At 34.6% G+C, this 14,416-nt stretch overlaps 1 protein-coding gene across 21 annotated transcripts in view; it reads right to left on the bottom strand.

The window, feature by feature from the left end:
* Positions 1-14,416, bottom strand: part of GPHN (gephyrin) — a 689,448-nt gene that overhangs the window by 341,450 nt on the left and 333,582 nt on the right. For 13 of the 21 annotated variants that reach the window (XM_064374964.1, XM_064374972.1, XM_064374956.1 and 10 more), the window contains exon 5: positions 6,087-6,125. The exons of the other annotated variants lie outside the window; for them this stretch is intronic. In XM_064374964.1, the coding sequence (XP_064231034.1) occupies positions 6,087-6,125 (39 nt within the window). The remainder of the gene's footprint in view (positions 1-6,086; positions 6,126-14,416) is intronic. 21 annotated transcript variants of the gene reach the window in all.

The following is a 14,416-nucleotide window of genomic DNA, read 5'->3' as shown; positions in this document are numbered from 1 at the left end:
TTCAGGCTGCAACATTGGCATTTGCATTTTCTACAAATTCTAAAGTTTATTTTCAGCTGGAATTATAAATTGTTTTAATTAGCCAGAGTTGAGATCACCTCCAATATACCTTAATAGCATAAAATCAAACCCATGTTCTCAAAAAAACTTCCATAAGGCAAGTTTTTTTTAAAATAAAAGTTACTCATCAGCAAAGAACAGTTAATTAGTTGCCTTACATTTAACTCTTATAAGGCCTTGCATATTATACTGTATTCTCTTTATTTTATTCTATCAAAAAGTACTGTTTGATGAAGGCCCACAAGCCTAAAAGGTCTCTTCATCAATACTAGTGTTGTTTGGATATGGAGGATGCCTGTCAGAAATGATTAATAAAAAGCAGTATTGTATGTGGTTATGTTGTGAATGTTAGGATGTCTTTACAGGACACAAGAAAATGGTAAGTGAACTAATGTTAGGCAAATGGGTACTTGAGGCTTGGAATATTATTTCCAGCAATATCTTTAAATAGAAAAAATTTAAATTCTGTGTATTCATAATTAAGAATAAACTTGTACCTCACACCACATACTAAAATTAACTCAAAATAGATCTGTAACATACAGAACTATAGTTTTTTATCTATAGTATAATAACTAAAACTATAAAACTCTTAAACAGTTTAATTTCTTAAGATGTGAAACACAGAATTACCATATGACCCCACACTTCCATTTCTAAGTATATAACCAATGGAAATGAAAGCAAGAACTTGAACATATAATTGTATGCCAACGTTCACAACAGCATTATTCCCAATAGCCAAAAGATGAAAACAACCCAAGTGTCCATCCAAAGATGAATGGATAAACGGATTATGGTATTACATATATAATATTCAGCCATAAAAAGGAATAAAGTTCTGATATACACTATGACATACATGAACTGAGAAGACATTGGGCTACATGAAAAAAGTGATTCACAAAAGGATAATTATTGTGTGATTGCATTTACATGAAATATTTATAACAGGAAAATTTATAAAGATAGAAAGTAGTTTTAGAGGTTACCAAGGTTTATGGGAAGGGAGAAATGGGGAGTTACTGCTTAAAGGTTACAAGTTTCTGGAGCGATGAAAAAGTTTTGAAAATAGATAGTGGTGATGATTGTACGACATTGTGAATATAATTAATACCAATGAATTTTACACTTAAAAATGGCTAAAATAGGCCAAGGGCAGTGGCTCATGCCTGCAATCCTAGCACTTTGGGAGGCTGAGGTAGGCAGAGCAACTGAGGTTGGGAGTTTGAGACCAGCCTAACCAACATGGAGAAACCCCAACTCTACTAAAAATACAAAATTAGCTGGGTGTGGTGGCGCATGCCTGTAATCCCAGCTACTCGGGAGGCTGAGGCAGGAGAATTGCTTGAACCTAGGAGGCAGAGGTTGCAGAACTCAGCTTTCTGTGTATTTAAACTCAACTTCCTCAAAATAAAATAGGAGTTTAGAGATCATAAAAAAATTTATTATTAATAAGTTTAATAAAATTATGTTACTCTTAGATTTTCCTTTATTCCACATCATTAAAATAGCTGTATAATCTACATTTTCTGCTTTGAAATGTTGTTCAGAATGAATACAGGCAAAGCAAAATCTTTTAAAATTATTCATTATTGCTAATAAATAAGCTAAATCTGGTCATAATTTATATTGTAGTGCTTTTCTCTTGACATCAGAACCTTGATCTTCCCATAGCTGTGCTGTTAAAATAAATTTTAGTAAGAAATCAGAAGGAGGAAGGAAAAATGTGTTGGTAAAATTTATCCTAAAGGAATCAGTGTGAAGTAGTGAGTAATAGGAATGAAAGATAACTGCTTTCAGGCTTAAATGCATATATCAGTATAGGGAGGACAAATACATTTATAGTTCAGGAATAATTAAGCAAATCCATAAGAAATACTAATGAATATGAATTTTCTGACACCAGGAATTTTAGTGAGTTTTAGTTGATAATGAGGACAAATTAAATTCCTGAATGTTTTCAATATTGGTGTAAGAATTGTACTTCAGGGGACAAAAATCTCTCATTGTGCTTGCAAAATTACATTCAAGAACAGCCTCCTGGACATTATTTATCTACTTCTCTATAGCCATTTTCTATTCTTCAGTATAACTAATAAGCCTGGTTTTAGTTACTGTTGTTTATTAATAGCTACCAAAGAAATCACTAACCTGTCAGTGAATGCTCTAGGCTTTAAAATGAAAGAGATTCCTATCAGCATTTAAGTTACTGCCAGCATCCTTCAGCTGTGATAAGCTGTAATACAGAATTTATCATTCTTATTACATTCTTATTCCTGAATCAATAATGATTAGAAGAGGTGAAGGGATTTCCTTATATACAGCCACTCCGACTTTGAACATTTTCCTCAAACCATTAGATGAAAAGCACAAAATTTTGCAGTTGATATTAGAAACACATTTTTTTTGTTAAATGTGAGACCCTTAAGAGCAAGGTTTTAATGTCTTGTGTCACATAATATTCCTAGCAGACTACAGATTACCCAACCTTTCTTAAAAGGTTCTGAGAGAATTTTTGTGTCTAGTAAATTGATTTATCTCTTACCCATACAGAATGGTACTAGTTGTGTACCACCTTAGAAGAATTGAGAAGACAGTCAAATAGTCAAACAATTTTCTGTGTTTGATAGTTTAGATGAGGAACCTCAGTTGAGAAGGGATAGATAAAGTGTATAAAAATCACCCTCCTGTAAAACTGTTGAATTAATAAATGAGAACATATCGCCTGACAGACTGAAAGTCTTCTTTCCTAAGTCCATCATTATTTTAACTACTGCAGTTTTCAACTGCTTGAAGACAAGAATCAATTCTCTTTAACTTCTTTAATCCTTATAAGGTATAGGACACTATGGTACAGAGTTCAATTTAACTCACATCATGTTTCATCAGTGGATTAAAACACAGACACATGTGCACGTGTGCACACACACACACAGACATGCATGAATGTGCACATTACCTAAACCATATTCCAAACCTACTGAATCAGAATCTCCGGGGTTTGAAGCTAGGAATCCTTTTAGAAAAATATCTATGAGTGGTAGAAGGCTGAGTATACAGGATGAAGGATCTTTGGATTGAAATGAATTTCTATTCCTATTGTTGGTTCCTCTAAACATGACCTGGTTCTCTCATCTTAGTCATCTTCATTTAAACCTTGCCTTTCAAATGCCTACCTCTCTCCTCTTTAAGCCCACATTATTCCATTTTGAAGATGTGCCATCGTACTGTCCTTAAATTGGTTGTTTTGAAACAATTTAACTTTCTTCAAAATCATTTTTGTTATCTTACAATCATCCAAGATCTGTGTTATTTTAACTTAATTCTCCCTTTTATTCATAGAATACAGTCTTCTAAATTCTATCATTTGGGCTTCTGTAACCTTTCTAAAAGTTTATAGTTCTTCTGCTCCTAATATAATATCTTGAACGTATTAATCTTTCATGTTAATTATGTGGTTTCCCTGATTTCTTTGCTATTAATTTAATTTCTTCTTAGACAAAAGTATTAAGTGCTATTGAATCCATTTCTAGTTCTATAACCAAAAGAAAAACAGACACTTGCACGCCAATGTTTGTAGGAGCATTATTTATAAAATCTAAAAGCCGAAAACAATCCAGTGTCTACCAACAGGTGAACTGATAAACAAATTGTGTTATATACATACAATAGAATATTAGTCAGTGTTAAAAAGGAATTAAATTCTGATACATGATACAGTATGAATGAACCTTGAAAACATTTGGCTATGTGAAATAAGCTAGACACTGAAAGGCAAAACTTGTATGATTCTACTTATATGAGGTATCTAGAATAGGCAAATTTATAAAGACAGAAAGTAGATTAGAGTTTACCATGGGTGGGGGAGGGAGGAATGGAGCTTTAGTGGGTACAGAGTTTCTATATGGGATGATAAAAAAAGTTTTAGAAACAGTGGTGATGGTTGCGCAAAACTGTGAATGTGCTAATATCACTGAATTGTACACTTAAAATTGGTTAAAATTATAAATTTCATTTTATCACAATTTTAAAAAGCTACTGAAATGATTTTCTTCACTAGAGCATCCTTTTTCTTCACACTGACAAATTTTATCTCTATTATTAAAAGAAAATAAAAAAACCCATTCATACTTTTTTCCATATCCCTAAATGTATCACCTCTTTAGATTTTTTTCCTTTTTGGTAAAATAAAATTTAATATAGATACTCAGCATTTTCCACACTTCGAGCACAATAATGTTATTGATACACACATAAAACACTTCAAATCTATATATACACATGTGTATGCATACATACACACCCCAGTTTAAATCTCCTCCTTATACTCTCACAAATTTCACCAAAATTCTTCTTTGGCTCTTGTATTTGAGCTTTCATTTAAATATAAGCAAATAAGACTATAAGCTTTACAGTGCAGATAATATTATGTTGCAAGTTATTCTTAGATGCCAAGTACTTTGTAAATACAATAATGCGAAAACATCAATTTCAAAGGTTTACCCAACATGCTAGAAAAAAGTTTAAAAGGAGGGAAGATAAATATATCAAAAGGATCTCTAAAGAACTGGTATTACATAAACTATGAGGAAGCTGAGAAATGATATTCTCAAAGGGAAAAATAGAGCACAGCAAAAAGCTACTTTAATCTGAACTACAAAAAACTATAAGATAATTAAATTTATTATTTTTAGAGATGGTACTTTAAAGTTGCAAAAAAATTTTTCTGGTGTTACTAAAAAGGATAAAATTAATAGGAGTAACTTGTCCTTATAAAACCCTGGAAAATTTAGGAAAAATAAATTAAGAAATAATTTTAGTATATGGAAAATTATTGAAAGATGCCATACACAAGAAATAAATGTACATAATATATGATGTGAAAAGAAAACTTAAGATGATGATTTATAAAAAATTATATTCCTACGTAAAGAGAAGAATGTGGAGTTGTATAAAAAAAAGCAGAGAGGTGGTAGTGAGTTTAAAAAGTCAGTTTAGGAGCAAACTGGACTGGGCTGTTAAACAGCAAAGCATTTTCCTATCTCTAAGTTATGTTTGGACAATTTGGACAATATGTAGGCAAAACTTTTATTGGAAATAAAACATGATCAGGGTTACAAGACATAGAGGAGCAATGCCAGTGATTTTTTAAATGCAGCAAACTATAAACGAGGCATCACGGGCCAATCGGTAAGTTGCCAGTACATAGGAGATGGTTGCAATGTTTCAAATACATTACTGGGGCAGCCACAGGCAACAGATAGAGAAGGCAACAGTCAAGCAAACTCAGTCAGCAGTCTAATTCACTGGCACAAGGCAAGTATAGATGATAGCAGAAAGGCTAAACAATCTCACCTACTTACAGTGTTACAGGCATAGATTGGGCAGGGCAAGATCAGGCAGGCAGATGGCGTAGCACTTGTTAGGCCATAGTATAGGGGAATTGTAGGGGAGCAGATAGATAATGTCGGGCAGTCTAAAATGCTAAAACAGCAGATGGATATGGCAGTACCAGGCCATTTGCTGATGGACAAAGCACCAGTGAGTGAAGAATGCAAATCATTCAGCAGATGAGTGAAGTGAGGCAAAAAGTAGAGACAAAAACCAAAGGCAATCAAGCAGGTAGACAGAACAGTAGAGAAACAATGACAGATCATCAGAAGCAGTTGGGTAGGGGAATAACAAGCTCTCAGCAGAGGAATAAAACACCATTCAGGAAAAGATGAGATTGAGAGTGAAGCAGTCTCCTGAATTGGGTGTCTTCCATCTAGGATACAGTAATCAATAAACTGCATATGAGAATCCACAAGGGAACAGCACACAAATGGAAATAGCAGATGGATCTGAACTCTATTGCCCAGGGAAACAGAATGACCCTAGAACATATAGATACATAACAACCCACAAGGAAATTAAACAGATGCGAAAAATGGGTCCAAGCATTTTTTATGATGATAAAATAAACCAAACACTAAAAATTATTAATCTGAAAATGATTGGCTGGGATTGAAGTCTTCGCTTACCCCTTTCTGGAGCCCACAAAATGGGAATGTTGGGAATTTCTGCAGCAGAAAAACAGAAGAGAAAAGGGATTTCTGACTCCCAGTTTGAGGAAAGCAGGTCAAATTTAGGGCTATATGAACTGGTTCAGGGAAATAAGAACCAGCCTGAACCTTCTCCCTTCCTCAGAATGAAACCATTTCTGAGTTATGGGAAAGGTTTAGGAAGCCCTCACCCCATCATTGCCCACAACCTCCCCTCTCACACTTACCTCCAGTGCAAACAGTTTCCAGCAAGGAGGTACTTGGAAAAATTCACTCCTATGTTTACACCATGGCAAAATGGGAAGATGGTCAACTAATGGTACTTCCTGTATAGGTAGGGTTTCTGATTCAGAGGGATCCCATCCACTCTTTGTGAATGAGCAGGGGGACAAATTACTGGAAACTACCTACCTCTTTGAAAGTGGATGAGAAAGAATCAGGGGCAGTAATATCAATCAATGGATATTAATACCAGTAAATATCTTGGTGATCTCATTAATTGTCATGGATTTTAATTCCATTTATATGTTGATGACTCCAAAAAATAATATTTCTAGCTCAGATTTTCCTAATAAAGTCTAGATGCATATACCTAATATCTACTTTTTGAATGAGGGGTGAAGGAAGGAGTCTCGCTCCGTCGCTCAGGCTGGAGTGCAGTGGTGTGATCTCAGCTCACTGCAACCTCTGCCTCCTGGGTTCAAGCAATTCTCCTGTCTCAGCCTCCTGAGTAGCTGGGATTACAGGCGTGCACCACCATGCCCAGCTGAAATTTGTGTTTTTTTTTTTTTTTTTTTTTAAGTAGAGACAAGGTTTCACCCTGTTGTCCAGGCTCGTTTTGAACTCCTGACCTCAGGTGATCTGCCCGCCTCAGCCTCCCAAAGTGCTGGGATTACAGGTGTGAGCCACCGTGCCCAGCCTCATATACCTAATATCTAATTGCAATTCAATATCTCTACTTGGATATCTAAAGGAAGTTCAAGTTTCCATACCAACGTAAAATTCCTGATCTTGCCCCTGAAACCTACTCTTCCCACAGTCTTCTCCATTTCAGTAAATGGAAACTCCATCCTTCTAATTCCCAAGGCAAATCTTGGGTCTTATACCTGACTTCTTTCTCTTATTCCATCTGTTACCTCCCTTCAAAATATATCAATAATCTACTTCTCACTACTTCCATCTCTATCACTGGTCTATGCCATTGCCATTTTCCACCTGGATTATTTTAATAGTCTCCTAACTTGTTTCTCCATTAAAATATGTCAGTTCATGCCATGCCTCTCCTCTATTACATTAAGGGTGGCATATAGGTTCCACATGATCCATGGCTTCCTCCCTCTCCTCCTTTAGGTCTTTGATCAAATGTCACCTTATCAATGAGGGCTTCCTTAATGAATGACCCCATTTAAAATTACAACCCTCTTTCCTGCCTGGGCTACCTATCTTCTCTCCCTGGTTTATCTTTATTCATAGCACTTACCATCTCCAGTACTAAACATTTTACTTGTTTTTTTAAAGTTTGTATCCTCTCACTAAAATGTAATGACTACTTAGCTCATTGCTCTATCTCAACATCTTAAACAGTACCTGGCGTATATGTATATGTATATGTATATGTACATGTACATGTATATGTATATCTAGTAGGCTTAAAGTACATATTTGAGTCCATGAAACTTCTTATGGGGCTTCCTCTCTCAATCCCAAATTTTCAGAATATTTTTCCAAAAGCTCACATACTATGAGCTTTTAGATTAACAGAGCAGAGGCTAGTGCACTATAGAATAGAAATGTTCTGAAACAGGTGGTGGCAAACTATAGCCCAAGGGCCAAATCCTGCCCATTTGTATGGCCTGCAATCTATAAATGATTTTTGCATTTTTAATGATTTCAGAGATAATCAAAAGAAGAATAGTATTTAATGACACGTGGAAATATATGAGATCTAAATTCAGTGTCCATAATAAAGTTTTATTAGAGCACAGCCAGGCTCATTCATTTATATCATCTATGGCTGTCTGTGTGCTACAGGTCTGGCAGAGTTGAGTAGTTTTGACAGAGACCATATGCCCTACAAAATCTAAGAAATTTACCATCTGGCCCTTTTAAATAATAAGTTTGCTGACCCCTGTCCTATATTGTTTTATATTTAGCAGAGTCTCGCTCCGTCACCCAGGCTGGAGTACAGTGGTGCCATCCTGGCTCACTGCAACCTCCACCTCCCAGGTTCAAGTGATTCTCCTGCCTCAGCCTCCAAGAAGCTGGGTTATAGAGGTGCACCACCACACCTGGTTAATTTTTGTATTTTTAGTAGAGACAAGGTTTCACCATGTTGGCCCGGCTGGTCTTGAACTCCTGACCTCATGTGATCCACCCACTTCAACCTCCCAAAGTGCTGCGATTACAGGCGTGAGCCACCACACCCAGCCTGCTTTCAATATTATATACAAGTAGCCTCTCATTCCTCTAAATATTCTTTATTACAGAAGATGATATTCATTCATTGATCTACCCCACAGAGCAGCCCTATCTTGAAGGACAAAGTACAGTACCAGTAAGTCTTGAAAATGGCAAAATGGGAGAGAATGAAAGAGGAAATAAATAGGGCCCATAAATAGAACTTATATCAAAGTATCACACAATTAACTAAACTTCTAAACACATACCCTAACAATAGTTGGAAATCAGCATGATATGAATTTCTTTTGAATCTCATCAATGGGGTTATTATTAAAGTGAACTCATTATAATGGGATTGCCTATACAATGTAATCTTGAATCACAGCAGGCAATTGACATAATAATACTGTATTATAGTTATACAATATTCAAAACTAACAATTATATTCTCTCTGGTTCAAAAATCTCTATTTTGTAAAAAAGAATATTTAAAAAATTTTGTAAAATCACATTCAGAAGTACCTCCTAATCAAAATTGACCTAGCTTTTCTTTCTGTAAAGGTTCAGCCTGAGGATTATTCCATGCAAGGATATTATGTTATTTGCTGCAATCAAACTTATACAATGGAGTGAAGAAGCTGAGGGGAAGACACTTAAATTATCCCAGTGGCACTGCTGGCTACAATGTTATCTTCATTCTTCATAGAGGAGTGTAATTTATTTCTTTGTATATCAGTCAGTCAGTCCTTCCAGCATGATGGATTGCTTCTTCTACATTGTTGCCTTTGGCCTTTGGTCTCACTCACTCAGTGAAACTGACAACCATCATCTTCAAATTGTACTTCCAAGAGGTTTACTGCTTCTTTCTTCTCAGCATTTTTTGAAGGAACTTGGATCCTTTCTGCTAATTCTCATCTGTGTGCCACTAATAATTATCTGAGGCTGGGTGCAGTGACTTATGTCTATAATCCCAGCACTTTGGAAGGCCGAGGCAGGTAGATCACGAGGTCAGGAGTTTGAGTCCAGCCTGACCAACATGGTGAAACCCCATCTCTACTAAAAATACAAAAATTAGCTGGGAGTGGTGGTGCACACCTGTAGTCCCAGCTGCTCGGGAGGCTGAGGCAGAAGAATCGCTTGAACCTGGGAGGCGGAGGTTGCGGTAAGCGGAGATCGCACCACTGCACTCCAGCCTGGGTGACAGAGAAGACTCCTTCTCAAAATAATAATAATAACAATAATAATAATAATAATAATAATTATCTGAAAAGGTTACCACCTCCAGTGAACATTTGTCCTTCATACTTTAGTAGCAGTTCCAAGTTCCAATATAAGAAAGTAATACTGGTAAAATTATTAGAATAATTACAATTATTTACTTTGTTGTCTGAATCTACTTACTGAGTCCCTATTAGATGCCTTTTATGGCAGGCAGTAACAACAAAGTTACAAACATTCTGCCCTTCTAATACAGTGATATTATTCTGAGAAGTTCACAGTATTTGACAGATATAAAGTACTCATTTGTTGCATCTTATTACATTTTATGTGAAAAGCAACAGTAAGTCCATTTTATAGATAGGTATCTAATATATGACAGAGAAATTCATATTCCTCATTCCAGACAGCAATAAAGAAAGGAATATCCTGAAATCTTCATTCCTGAGACTATGTTTCCAGATAAATATACTTTTAGCATTTTACTAATATATCTGTAAAAGATTTATTTATATTTTGTTGTTAATGTCTTAGCACATGTTTTGCAAAAGCAAAGTATTCTGGTATGCTAACCTTTCTTCATTTTTACAACAGTAGACTTGTAAGGGTGAATTAGAAAGGTGATTTCAAGGTATTATCACTCTGATAAATTCAAGCTAAAATAAGGATTTAACGTGTCCTCTTTGATATTTCTTTTTCCTTTTCCACAACTATACTATTGTGTATACTATACTATACTATACTCTAGGTCGTACCCTGTTTGCTTTTTTTCCTCCAGAGAAGAATTCTTATAATGTTTATTCAACCATCAGCTACTTATTTTTAAAGCTAAAGCTCTTTCTAAATATATTCTAGATAATAATAGCAAAGATGTATATATATATATAGCAAGTAAATATTGTTTTAAGTGCCTTGCTTATGTTACTTACATAATATAACTACCCTATGAGATGTATATATATATATAGCAAGTAAATATTGTTTTAAGTGCCTATATTATGTTACTTACATAATGTAACTACCCTATGAGGCAAGTACTCTTACTATCTTCATTTGGCATATAATAAAACAGGTTTTTAAAGTTAATTGTATAGGGTTGCATACAAGAGGTGGATCTGAGATCCAAGCCCAAATAGTCTGTGCTCTTAACCATTATGCTATTTTTATTATTATTGTTTTTATGACCCATTACAGAGCAGAATTAACCACAATGTTATGCTGCTCCATAAAAGGTTATATGGGCAACACTATTTTTCTAGTCAGAACTGTAATTAGAAACATAACTTACCATCACTTGTATCTATACTTACTTGTATGTTTATTTAACATATGATCTCTCTTATCCATAGGGCTCAATGAAAACTGACAGCACAGAGTAGGTATACAATTAGGACATATATTGAAAGCAAATTTAATATAAAATTTTTATTTGTGGGTTCTTCATATATAAAATTTTTGGTTTTGCCTTATTCTCAAAATTGCAAAAATTCTGACCTCAAGGAACAATGTATTCTTCCCTCTTTAATGCTACTATATGGTAAAGGAGCCGTTCAACTTAACAGTCTTGAATGCAAAGTCAGTTATTGCTCTAATTATTTATCTAAATGGTGTAATTTTGTATCTCTAATTTTTTATGCTGGCACCATTTTACTATGGAGCTTTTCTTTTTTCATGCATAGAAAAATAGAGAATGTATGTTTTGGGAAAGCCTTGCCTGGTGGAAAATATAAATGCAAAAATAATACAAAAGTAGTGGACTTAAGGAGAAAATGTAGTATTTCTTTTCAAATATCAGAAGTGTCATGTAAAAGAGGAATTAACCTTCTTTTGTGCACTGCCAAGAGCAGAATTAGGAAAAGTGAATAGAAATTATAAGGTGACAGATTTCAGTTTGATATGTTTAGACTTTCAAACAAGTAGAGTTGTCTAAACAATGAATTCTTGGATAGAAAAAGTGGTGATTGAAATGTTCAGGCAAAGAGAAGGGCATGCTAGGGCTTTGAACATGTTGGTCTTTGTTCTCTTCAAATTCTGAGATACTATGATTTCTCTACTATAATAAAGTTTGTAATTTTATACAAAATGCTAACGAGAGATACAGCACTGAAAAAATCTATGATAACATATTCCTTGATTGTCTTGATTCTTGATTCTAAGCGAAGAATTGACTGAAAAGGTTTTCAAACAACAAATCAACAAAATTGGAACTTGGTGCCTCTCAGCGGTGAAAATTTCATACATAAATAAATATATAATGGTGTGAATAGTTACTAGGTTTGCAGATTAAATCAAGAATTTCTTTTTTTTAAAACCAGGGCATAAAAAAAAACCTTCAGAAAGAATAAAGTTAGTCCTACTGAGGAATGTATTCATGTGCATTTGAATAAATGCTGATTCAAAAAAGTCTAAGAAAGTCCTGAAAGTACGATTTTACTGTCTATACTGGCTGATAGTAGACTTATGATCTAAATTTCCAAGGAATCTCTGAATAAGGACAGTGATATGATTTGGCTGTGTCCCCACCCAAATCTCATCTTGAATTGTAATTCTCATAATCCCCATGTGTAACGAGAGGGACTCAGTTGGAGGTATTAATAATTTAATCATGGGGGCAGTTACCCTCATGCTGTTCTCATGATAATGAGTTCTCCTGAGATCTGATGGTTTTATAAGGGATTTTCCCCACTGTTGGTTTGCACTTCTCCTTGCTGCCGCCATGTGAAGAAGAGTATGTTTGCTTCAATTTCCACCATGATTGTAATTTTCCTAAGGCCTCTCCAGCCCTGCTGAACCATGAGTGAGTTAAACCTCTTTTCTTTTATAAATTACCCAGTCTTGGGTATGTCTTTATTAGCAGCATGAGAACAGTCTAATACAGTAAGTTTCTCATTCCTATATTTGGGATCTCTCTAGCCAGTATATGAAAGAAATAAGATAATGTAGGTCTCATGTATCTATCCTTCTACATCAAGTGAATTCTCTGCTCTAGTCAGAAAGATTTTATGTCTATATTTCTCTGTGCCTTGCTCATATACTTTCCTCCTTTACTTCCACCAGTGATGTCATCCTCTTTCAAAACTTGAATCCTATACATTTTAGCTTAAATTTTATAAAAATTTCACTGATTATTCAAGCTCTCTCTTAATCTTTCTCTTTGAATAAATCTTTGCACCTGAATTGGCTGAATATTTCTGGTACCAAGTTTATACTGTCTTGAATTGTCACGTGATTATTTTAGGAGTATATGTACTTTAGCTTTAGGTTCGATAAAGGCCAAGATGCTTCATAAATATTTGTTACATTGAAGAAAGACAATGAATCCTGTTCTTATCAAACAGGAAGGTCCTAAGTGTGCCTATGATATAAAAAAAAAATACTGCTTTCAATGGACAATACAAAAATAATTATAAAGCCCAGATATAAAGTGGGCTATTACTAAAAAGTTACTTTTTCACATACCTACGTGTTGTAAGGTATTCTTATTTTTTAAGACTTATCTACCAGTTATGTTTGTAGTTAACAATAGTTATCAGAAATACAATGGTTAGTTGCAAAAGTATTTAGGGCTACCATATCTAATTAGAGATAATATGTGGTACTGTTAATTAAGCGAGAAAAAAAAAGAACAAATACTGAGCATCTACAAAGATTACAGGCATTATGTTAGATCCTTTTACATGCATTTATTGCCATTTACTACTTGAAAAATATTGGGGAAGTCAATTAATCAATCTGTATCACAGTTTCTCAATCTGTAAGGCAGAGATAACAATAAATAGTACCTGGCTTTTATATATATATATATATAGATAGATATATAGATATATATATATATATTTTTTTTCAGACAGTGTCTCACTCTGTCACCCAGGCTGCAATGCAGTGGCCCCATCTTGACTCACTGCAATATCTGCCTCCTGGGTTCAAGAGATTCTCATGCTCCAACCTCCTGAGTAGCTGGGACCACAGGTATGCAACAACATGCCCAGCTAATTTTTTTTGTATTTTTAGTAGACACAGGGTTTCACTATGTTGGCCAGTCTGGTCTCAAATTCCCAACCTCAAGTGATCTGCCCTGTTTGGGCTCCCAAAGTACTGGGATTATGGGCATGAACCACCACACCTGGCCTCATATGGTTGTTTTGAAGACTAAATGAGTTAACATACACTTAAAACAGTTCCTTGCATATAGTAATTGCTATATGTGTTAGTTTTTGTTATTGACTATTTTTATTATTAGAATCAACAATTTTGAGAGGTACGTATCAGCTAATTTAGCAGATGCGAAAAATTAGCTAATTTAGCAGATGAGAAGACAGATGTGGATAGGTCAACTTGCCTTAAATTTCATAGTAAGCGGTAGCACTAATATTTAAATTTGCATCTGTCTGACTCTATAGTGTAAGCTTTTCCCACTATACCATATTGCATGCCAACATGTTTAGACAAAGACATGACATGGGAACTATTTCATAAAATTAGAATGAGCTCCTTAAAATGGCATCAAATATAACTGTCAAATCTGAGCATAGAGGAATGGACATTTTATTAAATTTAGTTTTAAATACTTCAAGTATAAGGGTTTCTAGTATTCTGCTTTGTAAACAATTTAATATTGTTGAATTATCCTATTTGTATAGAACAATTTTAAGATAGTCAAAATTACAGTTCCACACAATTAATTATAGCTT

Source organism: Aotus nancymaae, unplaced genomic scaffold (genome assembly GCF_030222135.1).
Source record: "Aotus nancymaae isolate 86718 unplaced genomic scaffold, 86718_ANA_hifiasm-v0.15.2.pri h1tg000011l, whole genome shotgun sequence".
Lineage (NCBI taxonomy): Eukaryota > Metazoa > Chordata > Mammalia > Primates > Aotidae > Aotus > Aotus nancymaae.
This window is presented reverse-complemented; position numbering and strand designations above follow the sequence as displayed.